General features: G+C 55.1%; 2 protein-coding genes across 6 annotated transcripts in view; one reads left to right on the forward strand and one right to left on the reverse strand.

Moving 5' to 3' along the window:
• The window catches only part of TICRR (TOPBP1 interacting checkpoint and replication regulator), a 42993-nt gene extending 40810 nt beyond the window's left edge, over positions 1-2183 (forward strand). The window contains exon 22 of the mRNA XM_005221848.5: positions 740-2183. Coding sequence (XP_005221905.1) covers positions 740-852 — 113 coding nt within the window. The 3' untranslated portion in view covers positions 853-2183. The remainder of the gene's footprint in view (positions 1-739) is intronic.
• Positions 2168-22199, reverse strand: KIF7 (kinesin family member 7). Of its 5 annotated transcripts, none has more exons than XM_015459204.3 (20): positions 22108-22196; positions 21558-21938; positions 19392-19743; positions 17759-17959; positions 16738-17131; positions 15963-16482; positions 15418-15534; positions 14545-14772; positions 13496-13641; positions 12975-13090; positions 12627-12779; positions 10846-11048; positions 9445-9642; positions 8978-9103; positions 8625-8801; positions 7368-7583; positions 6297-6503; positions 5944-6142; positions 5719-5865; positions 2168-5507 (listed from the first exon to the last, which is right to left on the reverse strand). In XM_015459204.3, exons 2-20 carry the CDS (start codon positions 21585-21587, stop codon positions 5134-5136), a joined length of 4104 nt encoding a protein of 1367 aa, XP_015314690.2. In that variant the 5' UTR covers positions 21588-21938; positions 22108-22196; the 3' UTR covers positions 2168-5133. The 5 variants fall into 5 exon arrangements, with proteins under 5 accessions (XP_015314690.2, XP_015314691.2, XP_005221906.2 ...); XM_015459205.3 differs by having other exon boundaries at positions 8625-8798; positions 13496-13644; XM_005221849.5 differs by having other exon boundaries at positions 13496-13644.
• Positions 22200-24150: the final 1951 nt, after the last annotated feature.

Genomic DNA, 24150 nt, shown 5'->3' on the forward strand with positions numbered 1-24150 from the left:
CGCCTTGTCATGGGCTCCCAGAGAAGTACCACTTTAGAACTTATGTGCTTTGGAACCACCACCACCAAAAAAGAAAAACCCTCAAAATCCTACCAGATTGCTTGAGCTTCTTGAAGACAGTGACAGAAGTGGGCGCACAACCACTCACTGCTCGTCTGGGTCCCTGAGGTTGGAGGGGCGAGCGGCCCAAGTGGCAGGTGGTGTGTGTGGAGCCAGCCAGCCGTTTCTCCTCAGAGGTTACACCCCTGGGTTTCTGTCCATTTGGTCTGAAAAAGGCCTGGCTATTATAATCACCCTTCAGACTCTAGGATTCCCCTTGACCCCACCTGGGAAGAATGGGATTGAACCTGTTAACTGCACCACGTAGCTAGAATTGTTGAGGCGGGTGCAGGAGGCGGGGGCCTTCAATGGTTCTCCTCCCTCAAGACCATGATATAAATCATGCGAAATAGCAAAACCCCCACAATCTGAGACAAAAAAGAAGGTGCAGAAAACTGAAGCGCCACAGGTTTTCTGCATTTTCAGTTACTAGTTGCCGTTTGCTCAGTGCTTACAGTAAGAGTAGAGGGCCTGATAAACAGTGTGGGTAATGAATGCTTCCACGGGATGAGCGCGCCTACAAGCAGTGCTGGCTTTCTTAAGTCCATCTCCATGCGTAACTCTCTGCAGGTGAAGCCCACTTTCCTCTGTTGTGTTCTCCGTTATGTCCTGCATGCTAAGTCTTTCCACCTTTTTCTAGATGAGGATGTGGATGTATTTTCCCCCACGGCAGAAGACTCTCCTTTCAGCCGAGCATTCTCCAGGAGACGCCCTATCGGCAGATCTTATTCACGGAAGAAGCTACTCAGCTAGTTAGAACCATCTGGGGGACGTATAACTAAACACTACCGACTTTGCCCGGAGCCACTACACTTCCTCACAAAAGTGCTCTGAGAGCAGTTTTCTCTGGAAACACACGGAATTCCAGATGTGTAGAATAAATGCATTCTTAGTCATATGCCCAGAAACCCGGTCCATCTGAGCCAGGGCCCTGCCAGTCCACTTCTCATATGTAACCCTCAGCTTGCTGCACAGAAATAGGAATAACCAGGGCTTAATGAAACTGAGGAAATTTAAAACATGAAGGTGAGGTCAGTCAGGTCCCCACGGGCAGAAGGAAACGGGCCTGGTCCCAAGCCTCTTTTACCAGGATCAGCTCTCAGAGTCCCAGTAGAATGCCTTCAAGTTTTCAAATCCCTTCTCTGGAATCCATCCACCCCCAAGCCCAGCCCTAATCCACCACGCCTGCCTGGCCTTAGTGAGGTGGTATGCTGCTGCTAAGTTGCTTCAATCGTGTCCGACCCCGTAGACGGCAGCCCATCAGGCTCCCCCGTCCCTGGGATTCTCTAGGCAAGAATACTGGAGTGGGTTGCCATTTCCTTCTCCAATGCATGAAAGTGAAAAGTCAAAGTGAAGTCACTTAGTCGTGTCTGACTCTTAGTGACCCCATGGACTGTAGCCTACCAGGCTCCTCCATCCATGGGATTTTCCAGGCAAGAGTACTGGAGTGGGGTGCCATTGCCTTCTCCAAGTGAGGTGGTATAGCTGGTAGTATAACTCAGTGGCAGCCTGGGTGTCCAGAATCAGACAAGGAACTGTAAGGCAGGATCCCATTCCAGCCCCACATCAACAGTGACCATGGCAAGTTCAGAACACTCTGTGTCACTTGTGAAATGGGAGAAGGACCCCTACGTTGGTCCCTCCAGTTGCTATAAGGCTAGGACCCTAAGACAGAGGCAGCACTTGGAAGCAGCGTACACAAAACAAGGCTGTGTTACAGGGGTAGAATAAAGGTTTGCGTTCCCTGTGTAACAATAAAATCATCCTTAGCATTTGGTGCATTTCTGTGTAACATTCCAGCCTGAGGTTAAATATGACCATGGTCCAGCTCTAGTGGTTTCCAGAGCAGCCATATCTCAAGGTCGGCCCTGGGAGCTGGCCAGTCCCCAGCACGGTTCCTGTCCTTCACAGGGAAACTCACCTTACCCTGCAGCCCAGCTGGCTGTCAAGTCTAGGCCAGGGCCTTGGCTAACAGCTGATTCAGAACCATTTCACGGTCTCTGAAAAGTTTTCAAGCCTGTTGTGTTTCCAGATCTGAGTCCTACTATGATCTTCTGAATAAAACCCATTGTTTTTTCCCTCCAGAGATTATTTTCATTTATTATAAAATGGTTTTCTGAAACTCAAGCCAAAAGGTGGCAGAGACAGACAGGACGGTGGAGTAGAAGGACTTGAGCTCATCTCCTCTCACATAGCCAGGACATGGAAGCAACCTAGATGCCCATCAGCAGATGAATGGATAAGAAAGCTGTGGTACATATACACAATGGAGTATTACTCAGCCATTCAAAAGAATACATTTGAATCAGTTCTAATGAGGTGGATGAAACTGGAACCTATTATACAGAGTGAAGTAAGCCAGAAAGAAAAACATAAATACAGTATACTAACGCATATATATGGAATTTAGAAAGATGGTAACAATAACCTGGTGTACGAGACAGCAAAAGAGACACTGATGTATAGATCAGTCTTATGGACTCTGTGGGAGAGGGAGAGGGTGGGGAGATTTGGGAGAATGGCATTGAAACATGTATAATATCATGTATGAAACAAGTCGCCAGTCCAGGTTCGATGCACGATACTGGATGCTTGGGGCTGGTGCACTGGGACGACCCAGAGGGAGGGTATGGGGAGGGAGGAGGGATCAGGATGGGGAACACAGGTATACCTGTGGCGGATTCATTTCGATATTTGGCAAAACTAATACAATATTGTAAAGTTTAAAAAAAAAAAAAAAAAATCACAACTGCTGAACAGCCATCAGCAAAGATGCTCTACACCCAAAGAGCAAGAAGAACCACAAGACAGGAGGAGGGCCGCTTTCACGATGTAATCAAATGCCACACCTGCTCAGGTTCTCCCACAGGACTGAGTTCTGAGCCCACGTTAGGCTCCCAGCCTGGGGGTCTGGCATCAGGGGTAGGAGCCCGAGAGCATTTGGCTTGAGTGCAGGAGCTCCACAGGACTGGGGGAGACAGACTCCACTCTTGAGGGCACACACAAGGTTTCATGAGCACTGGTGCCCGGGGCAGAGCAGTGACTCCATTAGAGCCAGAACCAGACCTACGTGTAGGTCTTGGAGGGTCTCCTGGGGAGGCAGGAATTGGCTGTGGCTCACCATGGGGACAAGGACGCAGGTGGCAGACACCTCAGAAAATACTCATTGGTTTGAGTTCTGGAGGTCACTGCTTTTGCACCAAGACCTGGCCCCACCCGACAGCCTGCCGGCTCCAGTGCTGGCACGCCTCAGGCCAAACCAACAGGGTAGAAACAGTGCCTCCCATCAGCACACAGGCTGCCAAAATAGGAGCCAGCAGCTGCCTACAAACACCCCTCGACAGTCCTGAGCCAGAGGGACAACCCCTCTCCACCCACCAGTGGGCAGGCACCAGTCCCTCCCATGGGAAGCCTGCACAAGCCTCTTAGACCAGCCTCATCCACCAGGGGGCAGATACCAAATGCAATCCTGCAGCCTGAATGGAGACCACAAACACACAAAATTAGACAAGAGGATATGGCACAGAAATAGTTCCAGATGAAGGAACAAGAAGATAAAACCTCAGAAGAACAACCAAGTGAGGTGGAGATAGGCAGAACAGTCAAGGTGATCGCCTACATTTTATAAAACTCTTAGAGGAAAGCACAGGCAGCACGTTCTTCGACATAGATCACAGCAGTATCTTTTTAGATGCACCGCCCAGGATGATAAAAATAAATGGTACCTAACCTAATTAAGCTTAAAAACTTTTGCACAGCAAAGGAGACCATAAACAAAGACAACCCACAGAATGGGAGAAAATATTTGTAAATGAAGCAACTGACAAGGGCTTAATTTTCAAAATACACAAATAGCTCATGTAGCTCCGCATTAAAAAAAAAGACAACCCAATCAAAAAATGGGCAGAAAAACTAAATAGACATTTCTCCAAAGAAGACATACAGGTGGCCAGAAAACACGAAAAGATGTTCAACATCGCTAAGTATTACAGAAATGCAAATCAAAATTATAAGGCATCGCCCCACACCAGTCAGAATGGCCATCATCAGAAATTCTGCAAACAGTGAATGTTGGCGAGGGTGTGGAGAAAAGGGAAGTCTCTTGCACTGTCAGTGGGAATGTAAGCTGGTACAACCATTATGGAGAACAGTATGGAGGTCCCTTAAACTAAAAATAGAACTACCATATGATCCAGCAGTCCTACCCCTAGGCATATATCTGGAGAAAACTATAATTTGAAAAGATAAATACATGCATTCCAGTGTTCACTGCAGCACTATTTACACTAGCTAAGACATGGAAGCCATCTAAATTTCCATCAGCAGAGAGACGTACAAGACATGATACATATACACACTGGAATATCACTCAGCTATAAGAAATGAATGCCATTTGCAGCAACACAGACCTAGAGATTATCATACTAAGTGAAGTAAATCAGACAGACAAATATATGCTATCACTTATATGTGGACTCTAAAAAAAATACAGATGAACTTATTTACAGAACAGAAACAAACTCATAGACTCTGAAAACAAACTTATGGTTACCAAAGGGGGAAGGGAACAGAAGGGATAAATTAGGAGTTTGGGATTAACATGTACACACTACTATATATAAAATAGATAACCAACAAGGACCTACTGTATAGCTCAAAGAACTCTACTCAAAAATCTGTAGTAAGCTGTCTGAGAAAAGAATCAAAAAAAGAGTGGACATATCCATGTGCATAAACATTCTGCTTCACATCTGAAACTAACAATGCTATAAATCAACTATAAAATTTTAAAAATTATATTAAAAAAAAAGCCAAAACATGGCAACTGGGTACCACATCCTAAAGGAAGTGACTGGTAGAAATCTGCACCTTTTTTAAACAAGTGATTCAAGTCCAGTTCTGGTCTGTAGCCCGAATTTGTTGACTCTAACAAGAAAGATCAGGACCTGATTTAGAGCTTGAGGTAAGGACTCCTTCACAGAAGGGAGCGTCAACACCACACCTTTGGGCAGGCCCCAAATCTCCCAGGTGTGCCTACAGGGGGTTTTTCCTGACGTCGATCATCCCTGGGCTGACCCTCCGCAGTTCCCGCCGGGGCTTGGCCAAGGGCCCGAGGTTCCAGGGCAGACCCGCCTCACCCACAGGCAGCACCCGCCCCACTGGGAGCTCAGCGGCGTCCCGCTGCCGCAGCTCCTCAGGAGAGCCCTGCTCCTCACTGCACAGGCTCGAGCGTTTCCACGTCAACGGTAACGGGGCGTGGACCAGGTCCCGCATCTCCTCCCGTGGGCGGGGGGCACCCTCCATGCCGGTGGGCTGCCAGAGAGGCTCAGGCGCTGGGTAGAGCTCATCCTCGCTTCCAGGGGCTTGTCTGTTCTCCAGGCACGGGGTCCTCTTCTCCCCACCCATCACTGGCAATAACAACATCCTTGTCAGAAATGGAGGTAGCCAGCTACCCCTTCCTGAAGCCCTAGCCTTCTTCCAACACCCCCATGCAATCAACAACATATGGGATGACCCAAGAGCTGAAGGCAGAGTGGTTTCTAAACTCTGCCCAGAACAAAGAAGACCTGACGTCAGGGCTGAGCCCCGGCCGGCCTGGTGACAGCACGCAGCAATTACCCCTGCTCTGGCTGGCAGCACTCAGGCTACTGAGCTTCTGCTTCAGCTCCTGGTTCAGCCGCACGTGGCGGCCCAGCTCCTTCTCCAGAGCTTGGATTCTGGTCTCGTACTGCCTCCTGCTGTCCGCCAGCCCTTCGCCAAGATGGTCTGGAGAAAAAAAGGCAGGAGGAGGTGGTGAGGGGCTACAGGGCAGGCGGCAGCCCCCATGGCGGGCCCGGGCCCCACCTCGGCTCTGCTGCAGCAGCAGCTGCACGTGCTGCTCATGTCCCCTCTGCTGCAGGGTCAGCTGGCGGTCCATCTCCAGGCGCTGCCGCTCCAGGGCCGCCTCCAGCCAGTACACCAGCCTCTGCTGCTCCTCCAGCTGCAACTCGAGCTCCGAGAAGGCCACCTGCTGCTGGTGCTGCTCCTCGCGGAGTGTCACCACCTGTCCCCAACAGCCAGGCTCAGCCCCCAGCGCCGGCTCCCTTCACCCGGGACTGTTCACGCAGGGGCAGCAGGCGTGTGGCCAGCTCACCGCCCGCGCCGTCCACCTCCCCCCACCCCCGTGAAGGCGGGGGTCTGCAAGCTCCAGGACCCACTTTGTCGAAGTACTTGCAGAGAAGGGCTCGGGTCTCCGAGGACGAGAGGTAGCTGAGCTTGGCCATGAGGTTCATCTCGCACTGGGACAGCAAGGAGGCTGAGGCCCGCAGCACTCGCTGGCGGCACGTGATGGCCTCGTTCTTGTACTCGATGGCGGCGTCCAGGGCCTCAATGGCCTCATCCAGCTGGAACAGTGTCCGCTCCTCCTGCAGGGACACGGGGATGGGTGGAGGGGGACACGGGCTACCCACTCCATGGGTCACCTGCCCCCTGAACACCGAGGTCCTGGGCAGAGTCGTAATGGCCACACGCAGCCACAACCCAGCCTTTATGTGCCCGCTTGTCCTCAGAGCCAGAGGCACCCCCGCCCGCTGCAGCAGGAGCAGAGGCACATCCATCTGAGCCTCGGTTCGGGGGTCAGGGAGGCCAGGGCTCCGCTAGGAGGCTGCTCTCTGAAGCTCACAGCCTCTGGAGTGACCTGTGCTTGGGAGACCCTGCTCTGAAGGGAAGGCGTGGCAGGGCTGCAGAGGCACCCAGGGTCTGCTGGGGTCCATTTCCCCTTCTTTTAAATTTTAACTTTTTGGCTGCACCATGCAACATGTGGGATCTTAGTTCCCCAACCAGGGATCAAATCTATGCCCCCTGCAGTGGAAGCACAGTCTTAACCACTAGACTGCCAGGTAGGTCCCTGGGGGTCCGTTTCTCTAACAAAAGCTCTCTCTGCTGGCAGGAGGGCAAACCTATGTGGCTGTGAGGTATGCTGACATGGTCCTGACTCGCGTCCCATGTTGGGAGTTGAGAGGTGTGAGCACGCTATATGCCTGAGGTCAACATGATACAGGACACAGGACGAGTCCCGACTCCAGCTGGGGCAACCGAGGGCAGCGAGGCCCAGCTGTGTGTCCCAGGCCCAGGGGCTGGACCAGCGGTGGGAGGGCTAGTCCTGCGCCTTCTGTGGGGCTGACACCTGGGAGGGATGTGTGTCCCGAAGCAGGGAGGCCTGCACCCAGCGGAGAGCCGGGGCTAGGGGCAGAGGGGAGCAGACAGCCGGGCCGGCTCGCAGGGCGCACCTCAGGCGACAGCAGGCTGCCCTGCCTCAGCTTGCTGTCGATCTCCAGCCGCTGTTTCAGCAGCGAGTCCTTCTCCTGGCGCAGCGCGTCAATCTCCCCACGGATCTGCTGCTGGCTCTGGGCACTGCCCTGCCGCAGCTGCCCGCTCTTCTCGGACAGCTCCTTCTCCAGGTGCTCCAGCCGGCTGGATACTCGCACAATGTCCTCGTTGAGGGCCTGGGGGCGGCACCGCCGGTGATGAGGAAAGGGGCAGGCCCCACCCTCCCAGGGGCCACAGGAACAGGCCAGCCCTGCCATGGAGGCTAAGGAGGCGTGCTGTCCAGCAGGAGGCCTGACTCTCAATTCTGTACAAGCTGGGGAGTGGGGGCCTAGGGGACCCGAACCTCTGAAGAGGGGCCCCCAGAGACGGCCCGGAAGGAGGATACAGAGACACTAAGGACAAGAGGGGCAACATGGGCAAAGGCAGAGAGGATGGTGGTGGCTTGTCACTGAGATGACCTGACTCCAGCTGGTGATGGGAAGGAGGTGGGGTTAGTGGCCAAACCCCAGAGGCCCTTCGGGAACCTAATGTGGAAGGAAGTGAGGGTTCTAATGGCCAAGGGACTTGCAGAAAATCCAGCTGAAACCCTCTAGGACTCCATGACAGCAGAAGATGGTCTGGAACCCTGTGGGCATCTAGCCCAAGCACCGGCTCCTGGGACAGCTCTGGGCTCTGTGTGAAGTGACGTACCCCTTCTCTAATCCTCAGGGCAACGCTGTGGTTCCATCTAAGAGGAGGAAATTTGGCTGCGAAACTCCCTACTCAAGAGGGAGCAACGAAGCCAAGTGGAGCTGGGTGGGTGGGGCCTGGTGCAACTGCCTCCAACCCGAGTGAAGGCTCTTTCTCTCTGGCCAAACCACCTCTACACCTGTGGCTCCTCGTTCTGCCTGCAGAGCAGGTGGCTAATGAGGTACAATGCTCTGGGGGCAGATACCTGGAGAGGCTCTTCTACCCACACATCAGAGCCCGGATCACAGACACTCTGAAGATGCTCAGGGTAGAGCCCACAAGGACAGTGGCGTGGCTGGAACTCACACGGCAGGGGCACCACCGAGAAGAGCCTCATCCGTCCAGAGCTCACCCGGCAGCATTGCCAGCTGGAGACATCTCACTTGGAAGGACCTTATCTGATGGCATCTCACCCGGCTGGGCCTCACCTGGTAGGATCTCACCTGGCTGGGCCTCACCCAGCTGGGCCTCACCCGGCAGGATCTCACCTGGCTGGACCGAAGCCGCTTGCTCTCCAGCCCCGTCTTCTCCTGCATCAGGGCCTCCTTCTTGGCCAGGATGGCCTCCCGCTTGTGGAGCTCCTCCCCCAGCTCCTCCAGTGCCCGCCGCTGCTGCAGGACCTTCTCCATTTCCTGGTCCAGCCACTTCTTCTGCTCCTCAATCTTCTGAGGGACAGCGGGGGAGGTGGGCAGGAACTCAGCTCTCCCCTCTGGCCACGTAGGTGGTGTGGATGGCCACCCAGCTCAGGGGGGGAGAATGGTGTGCCCACTGGCTGACCCCGCAGGGCACTCTAGCAACTGGCTACGGGTGCCCCAGGGGTGTGGTTCAGCCCAGACCCCACCTGCTGCTGCTCCAGGCTGACCACAGAGCCGTTGCTTCCGCTGCGCCGCTTCCTCTGAAATGCCGCGATCTCTTCTGTCTTGATCTTCAGGATCTTCTGCTGCTGCTCGTGCTTCAGCTCCAGCTCCTGGGCACAAAGTTCAGGGTGAGTCCGGTTGGCAGGGCGCTGTGGGGTACCAGTGTCCTCCCACAGCCCGTAATCCCCAAAGCCCACAGGAGTGCCTTCCTGCTCCCAAGACAACCCTGCCCAGCACCCCCCAGCCTCACAAACACAAGATTGCTGGACCCCTTATCTGGTTCATCTCACTGAATTCTCACCCTAGCCCTGAGTTTCCTGTAACTCTCACTTTCAAGTGAAGAAACAGACTCAGGGAGGCCACGTGACCAGCCTTTTACGGTCGCGTGGCGGTACGCGCTCCCCTCGCCTCCTGGCTGGGACGCAGCCACCCCGCCAGCCAAGCACCCAACCTTGACACGGTGCTGCCGCTTGTTCATCTCCGCCTCCAGGCGGCGCTTCTGCTCTGTCTCCTCGCGAAGCCGCCGCTGCAGCTGCCCCTGCTGCTGCCGCATGAGCTGCACGTTCCTCTCCAGCTCCTGCAGCCGCTTCTCACTCTGCGCCGACAGTGATGCCAGCCGCTCCGTCGCCTGCTTCTTCTCCTTCAGTACCTGGACCAACACAGCTTCCTCTGGGCTGCTCATGGCAGCTGCCAAAAGCCGGGCATGGCGCCTGGCACTCAACAAGGACGGGCAGGACGGAAGGACGATGAAGAGGGACAGACAAAAGGGAAGACAGGCCAATGGACAACAGACTGATAAAAATAGCAAATTATAAAAATGTCAAAATACTGTGACATTTACTGCATACTACACAGCACACCAAGTGCTCTCAGTATATTAAGTGATCCTTAGAACCCTACGAAACGACTTCAGAGGTTTCCTACTTAACAGATTAGGAAACTGAGGTGCAGAGAGGTTAGGAAACTTGACCCAGGACCCACAGCTAGTAAATGGCAGAGCTGGGATTCAAACGCAAGCAGTCAAGGCTCCTGAACCTTCGCTCTTAATCACTCTACTGCAGTGGAGGGACAGGTGCAAAGATGAGTGGATGGAAGGGTGGGTGGACAGACAGATGATGCGATCATATCAAGGTAAAAAACAGGGGACTTCCCTGGTGGTCCATGGCTAAGACTCTGAGCTCCCAAAGCAGGGGGCCTGGGTTTGATCCCTGATCAAGGGAACTAGATCCCACATGCCTACAACTAAAAGGATTCTGTGCGACACCTAAAGATCCCGCATGCTGCAACTAAGACCCAGTGCAGCCAAATAAATTAAAAAAAAAAATTTTTTTTAAAGTAAAAAACAGGACGAACAAACAATGCAAGGATCGATAAACAGAAATAGAAGACAAATGAACAGGCACATAAATAGTCACTCAACTGGTAAAAGGATAACTGCATGGATCAGACACCTGGACTGGTGGGTGGATGGACAGAGGGATGATGGGCTGCAGGGATGGATGGACAGACAGCTGCAAGGGCAGACTCATGGAGGGAGGGGAGGGCCACAGGAGGGAGGGTTGCTTCCTTCCCGTACCCTTCCCTCATCCTCGATGGTCTCCTAAGGTGGTCTTCAGGCACGGTCCACCTCCCCGCCTCTGCCTCTGCTGTGTTCAAAGATCTCCAGCACTGCCAGCTCCTACCTAATACCAGCCTCACTCTGGAAGGCCAGGAGGGCGTTCGCACCAACAGCTGGGGCTGGAGCACCCCCTGGTTCCACAGTGGGCGTGGGCTCTGGGGCTCACACAGGTCTTGATCCCAGGACCCCAGCCTGGGAGGCTGCAGCCACCACGCCTGGGGTTCTGACACTGACCTGCACTTGGTTCTGAGCGGCAGCAACCCTCTTGCGGAACTCCTGGAGCTGCGAGCGCTCACCAGCGTCCTGGGGCTCCCTGCCCTCGAGCTCCCACAGCTGCCTCTGGCCCTCGCTCAGCTCTGCCCGCACCCGCTCCGCCTCCCGCTCCAGCTCCTGGATGCGCTGGCTGTGCTGACGGTTCAAGGCCTGGGCAGCCTTCCCTGGAAGAACCGGGGTGTACTCAGCACCGGAGACCCCTCCCTGAAGCATCGCAGCTCCTCCCCCGTGGCTTTCCCAGACCTCTGTCAGCCCCCAGCACTTACAAGGATTTCACAATGACTACCCTCCAGTACTGTGACCATTTACTACTTTTCTTTAATTTGACTTATTTTTTATAATAGCCTTTTCCATAGCAGTGACCCAGAAAAAATACGGGTTAACTAGTTTTCCTGTTATCTAACACGTGCTAAAATCAATATGTAACTTGAGCCACCATACAACTAAGCCTCTAGAACTAACTTCCATTTGTAGGAGACAGGTCAAAGGAACAAGCTAAATGACGCCACAAGGAAGCTAACAGACAAACCCAGAATATCTGGGATCTGGAACATTCTACAGGATGACTGAAAAGGTGAGCGAAGGGAGATTTCAGAGACCCCCACTCCAGTACTCTTGCCTGGAAAATCCCATGGACGGAGGAGCCTGGTGGGCTACAGTCCATGGGGTCGAGAAGTGTCGGACACGACTGAGTGACTTCACTTTCCCTTTTCACTATCATGCACTGGAGAAGGAAATGGCAACCCACTCCAGTGTCCTTGCCTGGAGAATCCCAGGGATGGGGGAGCCTGGTGGGCTGCTGTCTATGGGGTTGCACAGAGTCGGACACGACTGACATGACTTAGCAATGAGCGAATGTGTGGACAAGCCCAGAGCTGCACACAGACACTGTTGAAGAACTGCTTCTGTTCGGAGCACTGTGAGGGCATCAGTTTAGTTAGATATGCTAATGGCATTTTGGTTAAAATATCCAAAAAGAGGCATACTGAAAGGTGCAGGAATGAAATGACATGAAGTCTTGGATTTGCCTCAGAATATTTCAGCAAAAAAGGACTTCCCTGGTGGTCCAATGGCTAAGACTCCATGCTCCCAATTCAGGGGGCCCAGGTTCAGTCCCTGGTCAGGGAACCAGATCCAGCATGCCACAGCTATTAATGAGTCTGCAAGTTGCAAGCAAAGATCTGGCATAGCCAAGAAGTTAGAAACAAAAAATTTCAGCAAAGAAAAAAGGGAGAGTTGATGCAAATGCGGGCCAAGCTTGGAAATGCTAAATCTGAATGATGGGTATGTAGGGACTCTCATATGTCTGTCTGCAATTGTTCCCAATACATTTTATAATAAAGTCATAGCTATTAAAATTAAAAAGCTTGACCAGTCACCACCTAGAACCATCCCCTGCTCACTTGCCTGTGTCACCAGCAGCAGCCGTACTACTATGACTGGGGGACGCTGTTTGCTCCCCAGGACCGCTTTTGCCCCGTGCAGCGTCTGACACACAGCAGGCAACTGATTAGTAACAGTAAGAAGCTTCCTGAAAACCAGTCTAAGCATTTTACCTGAATTAACTCATTCCAACCACCTAAGAAACAGGTGCAGTTACTCTCTCCATTTCAGAGCACACAGCGGTTATCCTACCTGCTCAAGGTCACCCATCTGGAAGAAGCTGAGTGGGCAAACATCTGGACCCTGCTCCTAACCACCCACCCTCAGGTGGGAGGCCCGGCTCAAAGCTCCTCCCTCACCTGTGCGCACCAGCTCGCCAATGAGCTCCTCCTTCATGCGGATGTTGATGGCCAGCTCACGGATCTTCTGCTGGGCTTGGGCCAGTCGCCACTCAGAGGCCATGGCCGCGGGGGCCTGGCGGGGCTGAGCCAGGGCCTTGCTCCCACCAACCACTGTAACAGGCTGACGGTCAGGGCGGCTGCCGCGACAGATAGTGGGGGAAGCAGGGGTGGCAGGAACAGAGGGAAGAGGAGGACTGCCCTGGCCAGGGGCAGCCAGAGATGGTATGTGGACTCTCCAGGGTGGCCAGTCCAGGACCATGAGTGGGTAAAGGGGTTGGGACCCTCTCTGCGCCCCACCCAGCTCACCTCTGGGTCCCGGGATAGCTGCACCCAGCTCCTCCAGGCGAAGCTCTGGGCCCTTCCTGTTGAGTGGACTCTCTGGGCAGGCCCCCATCCTCTGGTTCCACTTGCTGACCCCATTCCTGGAGGGCAGAAGGGGAGTCTGTACCCCTCCCCAGCCCTGCCCCAGCCCAGCCTCCTCCCAGGCCCAAAGGGGAAGAGAGAACCCCAGGCCTTCCATCACCCCAGGGTCACCTTGACCCCAGGATGTCCATCTGGTACAACTCAGAGGCCAGCGGCTGAGCTGAGAGGGTGCAGGGTGCCGAGGGCCACCTTGGAGGCCGAGAACCAGGAGGCCAGGTCCGTCCCTCAGCACACCCACCCCAGTGAGAATGCTTGATTCAGAGCCCACAGCCCCTGCCTGCTTTCCCCAAAGGCTGGCCAGGCCAATGGAGGCAAGGACACCCTGAGACTACAGTGGGATCCCCCTCTTGCCCAGCTGAGGCCCTGAGCTGGTCCTTGTCAGGTGGGCCATGGGTCCCACTCACCTTCGTGGGTACAGGCTCTGTCGGGGCAGCCCCTCCTTCTCCTCCTCCTCTTCCTCTTCCTCTGCCTCTGATGCATCTGAAGAGCCACTTCCCGGCCTGTCTCCCTCTGTCAGAAACTTGGCTCCAGCCTCCCTGCCATTTTTCATCTGCTGGGGAATGCCCAGGTTTCAGGACAGGCTCCCAGGGCCTTCTCCATCAGCCATTTCCCCCCACCCAGTCTTCAGCCCGCTTTGCGTGCTCTTCAAGCCAGACCTTACCTTCAAGATCTAGCTCCAATGATATCCGAGAGGCCTTTCCAATCTCAAATTGGAACATAAACTTCTCCCCTCCTCCCTTGTTCCTTCCTCTACTCCTCCTGTTCTCTTGACCCCCACCACCCCCACCCTGCTCCAGCCCCCACAGCTGAACTAGCACTCCTCAGGGGACAACCTCCCCTTTCCACCGTGTATATAAGTCATCTGCAGCAAGTCTTATCTCACCAACAACGCCCCACCAGAGTAGGGGGTGGAGGGTCCGTAACAGGCTTCTTCCAAACCCACGTCCTCCCACCCCTCAGTCCCTCTGCCCTTTAGAGCTCAGATGACCCAGAAGTTTCAGGCAGATACAGGAGCAGCCCTTGTCCAAAAGGCCCCAAGTGACAGAACTAGAAACAAGAGACCAAGTGCAAGGAGATCAGAGCTCATGGAAAACTGAACTTGCAGAGGAAGGCATCCAAAGATGGTGTGTGTGTGGGGAGGTGACTCCAGAGGTGATGAGCTCCCCATCCCTGGAGGTAGGCAAGCATTCCATTCCATACTGGAAGCCAGAACCCTCTCCGTAATCCTCACTCCAAGCAATCTCCAACTACTCCAAGGATGCTCCATGGCACCAGATCCTTCTGAGAGGCCCTACCCAAATTTGGGCCATTCCTCCAGGAACACCAGAAAGGGGCATTTCATAGCTGGTCCCGTGAAAGCACGAGATGAGTGACACATTCCCCAGGATTGCCCCTCCCCTGCCTGAGCCTGCCCAGGTCAACCAGCAGACACCGAGCCTTGCCACCGTCTCACCTCTCCCCGGCTCTCAGGGCCAACTTCATCTCCAGGAATGCAGGCGGGGGGAACCATGCCCAGCACATGGGTGTGGGCACCTCCCAGGGGGGCTGTGTGAGGCCGGGGCACAAAAGACCCTGGAGGCAAGCCCTGCAAGATCCCTGGGGCCCCCCAGCCTGGCCACACCAGCTCCAGCCGCAGTCGCAGCTCTGCCATCTCCTCCTGCTGCTCACGAAGACGGTCACTCTGCAAGACACGGTCCAGGTGCTGATGAGAGACGTGGATGAGAGAGAGGTAGGGAGCCGGGGTGCTGACAGGCAGAAGTGCAGGAAAATGAAGAACACGTCTGAGACCACCCTGCCCTCTCTGTGTTAAAATGGAGGGCCAAATGCCTCTGACCACCTCTTGGTGTCCCTCTGGAATACACAGTGCATTAGCTCAGGTTTAAACTCTCCCACCCGCCACATCACCGACTCGATGGACGTGAGTTTGAGCAGGCTCCGAGAGTTGGTGATAGACAGGGAGGCCTGGTGTGCTGCAGTCCATGGGGTCGCAAAGAATCGGACAGACTGCCTGCCTGAACCGACCCTGCCCCATCTATCATTCCCTCCATATTCATGCCACTCACTGCCACCAGGGGGCTCCAGGAGCTGCGCTGACCTGGTTATCTTTGCACAAAAGGAAAAGCAGGGCTCAGGAGTCTCATGGGGCTGCCCCTTCAGTCCCAATTCCAACCCGCCTTCGCACACCCACTTGCGCCAATCTGTTCCTTTCCTCCGCACTTCTGCTCACACCTCTACCCATCCTGCCAGAACCCACTCCGACACAGCTGCTTCGCCTCCCGTCATTAGTCTCCCCTCCCCACCACCACTGTGGCAGGGGGCGCCCCACCTGAAGTTTGTACTGCTCCATGGCGTCCTCCAGCGCAGCCAGAAAGTCTCGGTTCTCCTCTTCCAGCCGGGCCACCTGGCTCTGCAGGGCCAGCAGCTGCAGCGGCCCCTCATCTTCCTAGGGGGGCAAGGAGAGCAGCTTCAGGGGAACAGTAAGGACGAGCCTGCCTATCCCTGAGTCACCCCGCCGGCCCTGCTTGCTACTCTGCTCCAAAGCCTGCCTGCAATGGGAAAGGGGTCCAGACCCCACATGGCCTGCAGTCCCCTCCACAAGCCATTGGGCTATCTCTTGTCATTAATCATATTTTCATTACCAGTAATATCACCACCACAATTATTAAGAACTAGCTTCCACCAGCACTTATGACACCCTCAGTCCTTACATCCCGAGGAGGTAGATACTCCTGTTATCTTTATTTAACAGATGGAAACCCTGAGGATACATCAAGGTCATCAGCAGAAATGCCTCTGAATCCCTGTATGGAAAACCTTCTTCCTCACCTCCCCCACCCCGCCCACCCCAGGCCACCCCCGGCCCCTGGTCACCTTTCGCCCGCCGGGTCCCTGGGTGGCCTGCTCCTCGGCAGAGGCGCTCTCGATGCCGCTGTCGGGCCCGGAGGCGGAGCTCAGGGCGCTGCGCTCGCCCTCGACGGCGCACAGCCAGTCGCGCACCTTGCGGGCGGCGGCGCCGGGCAGCCCGGGCTCGGCCTGCAGCTCGCGCAGGAGGCTGTAGGCGGCGTCGGTGCGGGCTCGGTAACGCGCGCACTCGGCGCCCAGGCGGGCAGTGGCCGCGGCGGAGGCGGCGGCAGGGCCCGGGGCGCGACGGCCCCGGTGGATGATGCGTGTTTCCGACCGATGCCTAGGCGGCCCCCGGGCGCTGGCCACGGCCTCCTCCGGCCCCCGCTCAGCCTCGGGCCGCCAGTTGACAGTGGCGCGGTTTCGAATATTCTGGGCGCGGCTGGCGTAGTTGAGGGTGTTGAGGGTCTCGTCAAAGTCGGAGGAGGAAGGGCTGATGCAGGCGATCATCATCGTCTTGGCGTTCCCGCCCAGGGAGTCTTTGAGGATCCTGAGGGCGCCAGGGAGATGCGTCAAGGGCCCCAAAGTGCCAGAGCCAGAGGTTCAGACCCCAAAGAGGGTTTGAATCTCTGTGTGGCTCCCTGTGGGCCCAAGACTTCAACCACGTGTAGATTGTGCCCCAGAAACCAGAGGGGGACCCATCTCTTATCTCCTCACCCCAGCCAGAGAGGCCAGACAGGAGCCAGGACAGACTAAGGGGCTCACGGGGCCTCTTTCCCCTGGGCCAGCAGCAGCGGCAGCTCACCGGGTGATCTTGGAGTCCCGGTAAGGGATGTGGCTGCCCCGGCGCTGGGGATCACCCAGGGCACTGATGACGTTGCCTAGCGCCAAGAGGCTGCTGTTGATCTGGATGCTCTCCTTGAGTCGCTCGCCTGTGCTGCCTGTCTTGAGCACCCTCTCCGAGCCCGCCAAGTCCACAAAGTGGAACTTGGAGACAAGCAGCTGGCCGGCCGCAGGTCGGGGCAGGCGGCTGGGGGCGCGACCCCGCTGCTCCAGGGTCACGGTGAAGATGGTGTGGGAGCGGCTGGAGAGGCGGTTGAGGTGTGTGGCTCCCGTGTGCCGCGCTGCATTGCCCATCTCCAGGAGGCTCAGCACCTCGTCCAGGCCCTCCACGTCCACTTCCTTCACCCCACACAGCACTGTGGGCACAAAAGGCTGTGAGCCCAAGGCAGGGCAGCCTGAGGCTGATCAGCCAGGAGGGCAGGCTGAGCAGGACTGGTCCTCTAAGCTCTTCCTGATTCAGGGGCCCCTTCGGCATGCCCAGGGGGTCCTGCCCATCCTGCTTGGGGATTTAAGGGGCTCCAGCTTCCCTGGTAGCTCAGCTGGTAAAGAATCTGCCTTCAATGCAGGAGACCAGGGTTCAATCCCTGGGTTGGGAAGATCCCCTGGAGGAAGACACAGCAAACCCACCCCAGTATTCTTGCCTGGAGAATCCCATGGACAGAGGAGCCTGGCGGGCTACAGTCCATGGGGTTGCAAAGTGTCGGACATGACTTAGCAACTAACACTTTCACTTTTTTCAGCTTCTCCCGTGCCCACCTCAGTGACTCTCACTCTGGGTACACCAGTGTGTACTGAACTCACTCTGGGTACACCAGTGTGTACTGAACTCAGCAGAGACAGGGAAATGAAAGCAAAACTTCCCAGAGCTTGAGTTTCCTAGTTAGGAGTTACCCCTCCTCCAGACAGGGTATCCACCCTAAGCAGGTGAAGCCTCCCCAAGCCAGGTTCCCCACTCCCAACCAGAGGACCCAGGAGTCTCTTACCAACATTCCCACGATCGTCCTCCCGGAGCTGGATGTCCCGGCTGGCGGTGCCCACCTCCAGCAGGTCTCGGAACTCCTCCTTGTACACTTCCAGGTAGGACACGTGCACCAGACAGTCCAACAGGTCATTCTCATCAATCAGCTTGAAGGCCTCGGCCATGGCCCGTGGGATGATGCCCTGCTCGTCCTCGTGAAGGGAGGCTGGGGAGACACCGCAGGGCCACCTGCCATGGTGCTTTCAGCTGGGCATAGCGCCCACGAGGCCCAGAGGCTCCTGCCAGAAGCTGGCGGATGGGGCTCCAGTGTGGAGAAGGTAGAGGCAGAAGCCTTACAAGCTGGGCAGCCAGGCCAGGCTCCAGGGTGCTCAGGCAGAATTTCAGAGTTGGAAGCAACCTCTCAAGGTTCAACCAACCACTTTCATGGTGTAAGCATCTCCACTACATCCCTGCCAGACAGTCAGATAACCTTTGTTTGATGACTCCTGGGGACTCATTATCATAGTCTATGCTCAGTTATCTAAAGAAGCCCCTAAATTTATGCCAAGGAAGTAATAAAAGGATGTTCAGAACATACTCTTCCTCATAACTTAAAAAACAACAAAACACCCTCAGTGTCCATTGCAACATCCAAGAAGGGGTCTGATTAAATAAATTACCTTATATTCACAATGGCACGCTAAGCAGCCATTAAAGTTTTTGCTTGAATAATAATTAGTGATATAGAGAAATGTTCATGATATTAATATACTGTTAAGAAAATAAAACAGGATACAAAAGAATGGTACATTGGTACCATATTTTTTTAAGTATAAAAATTTTCACCAGGAAAAACTGAATGCTAACAGGGTGAGTGAAAGGCAATTATCAGAAAGTGTGGAAGTGTTAGTCCCTCAGTTGTGTCGCTCTTTGCGACCCTGCAGACTGCAGCCCACCAGGCTCCACTGTCCATGGAATTCTCCAGGCAAGAATACTGGAGTGGGTAGCTATCCCCTTCTCCAGGGGATCTTCTCAACCCAGGGATCAAACCTGGGTCTCCTGCATTACAGGCAGATTCTTTACCATCTAAGCTACCAGGGAAAGGCAGTTATCAAATAAGTTTTCTTTTGTGGATGTGCTTTTCTGTATTTCCCTAATTTTCTACAACAAACATGTACACTTTTCAAATCATGGTCCTTAGAAGTGGGCAACGCCTTCAATTGGCCCAAAGCATCTCTTGCAAAACTCTGTTCCAGAGCCTCATGGAACCAGCCCGCTTCCCTGCTATGCAGCCCCTGGAGCATGTCTCTTCCAGGACAGTCTCCCTTCCAGCCATCCTGACCCTTGACAACGATCCTGACAACCTCTAGAGACAAGACAACTTCCCATGCCCTTCCTCCCAGTGAGGTCTCCAGAACCAGACAGTATGATCCCATCTCTATGGACTTGAGAGGGCCGCTCACCTCGGAGGACTCTTCTTCCTGCCCGACCCAGCCCAGTGACACAGCTGATCCTACCCTGGCCTGCAGATGGAGTTAGGAAACCCGCCCACCCTCCTCCAGCCTCCTCATCTTCAACAGGAAATGGCAGAGGCAGAAATTCAGGAGATGTCTGAGGCCCCTCAATGAAGGCAGGAGGTCTCAAGCCAGGTCACTCACCCACACTGGCCTCCCCCATGGTGTACGTCTTCCCGGAGCCCGTCTGACCGTAGGCAAAGACGGTGACATTGAAGCCTTCAAAGAAAGCCTCGAGAAGGGGCTGTACACAAGCCTGGTACACAGCCTCCTGCCCGGCGTCCTCATCCAGCACCACGTGGAAGCCAAAGTGGCGGTCTCGGCCCAGGGTGACCCGGCTGCGCCCCGGCTCCACCGTCAGGCAGCTCTGGTGCCCGTGCAGCAGCTCCTTGCGCAGGAGTGGGCGCACTCGAAGGGCCACCCTCACGGGGGCCTCCTCAGCCCCTGGCAACCTCTGGGCCTCCAGCCCCATGTTGAGAGACTGCTGCTCCCAGCCCTGCAGAGAGAGGAAGAGGCCCCGGCCATCAGCACCTGGACTCACCTTGCAGGTGACCTGGAGCCAGTTCCTGCAGCTCCTGACCTTGGAGGGATTAAAAGGGAAGTGGTCAAAATTCAAAACATCCTCTGTGCCCCAACCTGATGCCCAGATGCTGCAAGAGCCACAACAGAATCCTACACGGTAGCATTTCACGGCTCCCATCACTGACAAAATGAGGCCCTAACTCCTCCACTCGACACCCAAAGGCATCTGTGTTCTTGCTGGGACCCCATCTCCTGGAAGACACACACACAAGCAGCACTGTACAAGGATCTCTTTTCCCAACACCCACCCATAGTCTCTGCCTTCGTAAAACTCAGCATTCAGAAAACTAAGATCATGGCATCCGGTCCCATCACCTCATGGCAAATAGATGGGGAAACAGTGGAAACAGTGAGAGAAGTTATTTTCTTGGGATCCAAAATCACTGCAGATGGTGACTGTAGCCATGAAATTAAAAGACACTTGCTCCTTGGAAGAAAAGCTATGACCAACCTAGACAGCATATTAAAAAGCAGAGATATTACTTTGCCAACAAAGCTCTGCCTAGTCAAAGCTATGGTTTTTCCAGTGGTCATGTATGGATGTGAGAGTTGGACTATAAAAAAAACTGAGTGCCAAAGAATTGATGCTTTTGAACTGTAGTGTTGGAGAAGACTTGAGAGTCCCTTGGACTGCAGGGAGACCCAACCAGTCAATCCTAAAGGAAATCAGTCCTGAATATTCATTGGAAGCACTGATGCTGAAGCTGAAACTCCAATACTTTGGCCATCTGATGCAAAGAACTGACTCATTTGAAAAGACCCTGATGCTGGGAAAGATTGAAGGCAGGAGGAGAAGGGGACGACAGAGGATGAGATGGTTGGATGGCATCACTGACTCAATGGATGTGAGTTTGAGTAAGTTTTGGGAGTTAGTGAAGGACAGGGAAGGCTGGTGTGCTGCAGTCCATGGGGTTGCAAAGAGTCAGACACGAGTGAGTGACTGAACTGACTGCCTTTGTCACCTCACATTCCCCGCTCCCCCATCTTAAAGAGAGTCAGCACATCCTTTGAGGCCAAGCCCCCACCACCAGATACTGCCAATTCCATCTCCTAAATATCAAGTATATCCGCTTCTCTCCATCCTATTACCCAAGCCCGGATCCCGCCCACTGGGCAGAGTATTTACCAACCTCTTCACTGGCTTCAGCCTCCCTGCACCTTCCTATGTGACAACCAGGGGCATCTTTCAAAAATGCAAATGTGACCACACCACTCTCCTGCTTAAACTGCCCCCAAAAGAGGCGAAAGGGGCTCCCTAATGCTCTAGATTCAAAACCTTAACAGGAAAAACTTTTAATGGACCCTGCCTACCTTGATGACTTACCCCCTAAGACCCCACATTTCCTCACCTTTCTCTGCCTGCAGCACACTCAGCTGTTACCAGGGCCACCTCCAGGGAGCGCCCTCCCCTCCAAAGAGGGGCGTCTGCTCTGTGGCCCCCACCACTCATCCACCCACACCCACCGCTTTAGTTCTCCCATCAGCCACTGACCACTCCCTTACCTTGCAAAAGCCGGATTATCCACTGGTCTCCCCTCACCTCCCAAACTGGGGGCTGGGAGGCAGAGGCCCGCCTGTCCCCTTCATGGTGTATCTCCAGCACCCAGCACAAGGTCCGACGCTGAGTAGCTGATGAGTAGTTTACATCCAGGGAACTTTCCCCATCCCCACTCGTCGCCCCCACCCCGAGGGTCACAGCTCTTTATTTTTCACTACTTCTCTCAGCACCTGTAATCGTTCGCTCGGTCGTTCAATCATCAGTCCCAGCTGGGTGTCCGGCCCTGGGGCCGCAGCGGTAACTGCCACGCAATACTACAGGCGCCTTCGAGCATCCCTCAGTCACAGCTTTTCCAGCCCCGCGGTCCCGGCTTCTCCGCGCCCGGACTCGGGGCCCAGTGCTCTGCGCACCGAAGGCGCCCGGCCCACATCGGGGGTTCCGGAGTCGGAGGCGCCGGGCACAGGACAGGAGCTCCGGGAAAGTGGGAAAAGTGATTACAAAGGCGAACCCGACTCTCGCAGCGTGGGTGCTCGCTCCTCCTGGCCAGGCCCGGAATGCCGGCCTCAGGCCCCGACTTAAGGAAGGGGAGTCTCCGGTCCACTCGGAGGGGCCTGAAGGACGTTAGCAAAGATGGGGAGGGAGGGAGTGGTCCTCGTGCTCGGTCAAGGGTCCCCAGGGTGCCGACGCCCAGTGCCACCCAACCCAGGCCTGCACAGGGAAGGGACGAGCCCACGCCCCCTCCCTCCCACCCACCTCCACCCCTCCCCGGCCCACACCCACCTGCTAGGGTGCGCGCGTCGTCCCCCTGCGGGGCACTGAGGCTCTGAGCCCCAGCGCGGCGCGGTCGGATGCCGTCACTGGGACCCCCGCCCACCAAAACATCCCGCCCCTCATCCGCAACTCCTCCCGCCTGGGAGCTCCGGGGCGGAGGCGCGGGCTGCGCGGCGCCGGGGAGTCTGTCCGCAGACTGGGCGGAGCGGGGGCGGAGGGGCGGGGAATTGGGCGTGGCCTGGGCTGAACGGCTGGACCACCGGCCCCGCGACCCCCAGCACCGCCCCGAATCGCGAGCGCTGCGCGCTGATAGTATCTACTCGCTGAAAGCTGGGGACACAGCAACCAACAAGGCCGCCCGAATTTTCCGAGCTGGAAAAACCCACCAGCTGGTGGAGCGGAGCATCCAGGTTTATGATGCAAGTTGTAACAAGTGGTAAATGAATACTAACTAGGAGACAGTTTCGTTCCACGAGCATTTGCTAACCCTGAGACTCCGGTTAACAGTAGCCTAAAAATCAATTCCTGCAGAAGGAAATGGCAACCCACTCCAGTATTCTTGCCTAGGAAATCCCGTGGACAGAGGAGCCTGGCGGGTTACAGATAATGGGGTCGCAAAGAATCGGACACGACTAAGCGACTAACACTAACTAAAAATCAACTACTGTAGTTCGATTGTTCATTCAGGCGCAGAGACATTCCCCCTTCCTTTCTATCGCAGCCCTCCCCACGCCCCGTCAAAGCTCAGCAAAGCTCTCCCTTCCTAGAGCCCAGGAAGCCTCCAGCCTTGTTTTCGTCTGATTTCGCTACCTCTTCTAAAGCCGAGAAGGACTTATCCCCTCTGAGATATTCGGGAGTGGGATGGTGTGGCAGAGGCCCTGGCTGCTCCTTGGGCACTCACACCAGGAAGTCATCGCTGGGCCCCTTCTCTGCCCCAGAGCTAGGGTGACCTAGGGTGGATGGATGAAAGCACTGGGGAGCTCCTGTTCAGGCCTTCTAGCAAGCTGGGCAGAGAGCAGGACGGCCTGAGAAATCCTGGCCCCACAGTTCTGGCTCATAAGTGCCCAGTTTGGAATGGGCATGGGATCCACTGGTGGACCACACTGCCACCCAGCCTTGGGTTCCTGGCTGGACAACTGGCCCTAGAAGAGGCTAGTGGGAGGTGGGGTTGCCACAGAGTTCTTAGCCAGCCTCTGCAGTTGGGGAGGCAATTCTGTGGGTGAAAAGTCAGTGGAATTCCTGCAGAGGGGGCTCATCCTGCACATTCCTGAGCAGGAGCTGTCCAGGACACTGCCCTCAGACATCTCTTCCAGCATGCCCCACACCATCCACCCCATCACTCAAGCCATATTTGACTCTTGTCTTCTCCAATATACCACCAAGTTTCAATGTTTAGGAAAAGGCAATGGCAACCCACTCCAGTACTCTTGCCTGGAAAATCCCATGTACGGAGGGGCCTAGTGGGCTGCAGTCCATGGTGTCGCTAGGAGTGAGACACGACTGAGCGACTTCACTTTGACTTTTCACTTTCATGCATTGGAGAAGGTAATGGCAACCCACTCCAGTGTTCTTGCCTGGAGAATCCCAGGGACGGGGGAGCCTGGTGGGCTGCCGTCTATGGGGTCTCACAGAGTCGGACACGACTGAAGCGACTTAGCAGCAGCAGCAGCATGCTTAATACAATGAACATTAAAACCCAAGTTGTAGGACTTCCCTGGTAGTCCAGTGGTTAAGAATCCTCTGCCTGCGTTCGATGCACATGCATTCGATCTCTGGTCTGGGAAGATCCCACATGCTGGGAAGCAACTAAGCACGTGCGCCCTAGAGCCTGTGCTCTGCAGCAAGAGACACCACTGCAATGAGAAGCCCGAGAGCCACAAGGAAGACCCAACACAGACAAAAAAAAAGCATGATAAAGTTATGTTATTAAGTGTAACGGCTGTTTTTCCATCTCCAAAACTGTGATTCAGTTGGAGGTGCATTTTGTGAGCTGCAACAGAAGAGAGGGAACAATGTATTTCTCTGGAGAGGGACCTTGGCATCCCAGCGTGA

This window comes from Bos taurus, chromosome 21, assembly GCF_002263795.3.
Source record: "Bos taurus isolate L1 Dominette 01449 registration number 42190680 breed Hereford chromosome 21, ARS-UCD2.0, whole genome shotgun sequence".
Classification (NCBI taxonomy): Eukaryota; Metazoa; Chordata; class Mammalia; order Artiodactyla; family Bovidae; genus Bos; species Bos taurus.

Coding starts and splice junctions, on each gene's coding strand:
- KIF7 (XM_005221849.5), bottom strand. CDS start 21,587: ATGATTGAACGACCGAGCGAACGATTACAG. Junction 16,483..16,737: donor CGGGACTCCAAGATCACCCG/GTGAGCTGCCGC, acceptor TGGCGCCCTCAG/GATCCTCAAAGACTCCCTGG. Junction 9,643..10,845: donor CCGCTCAGAACCAAGTGCAG/GTCAGTGTCAGA, acceptor GTGTTGGTCCAG/GTACTGAAGGAGAAGAAGCA.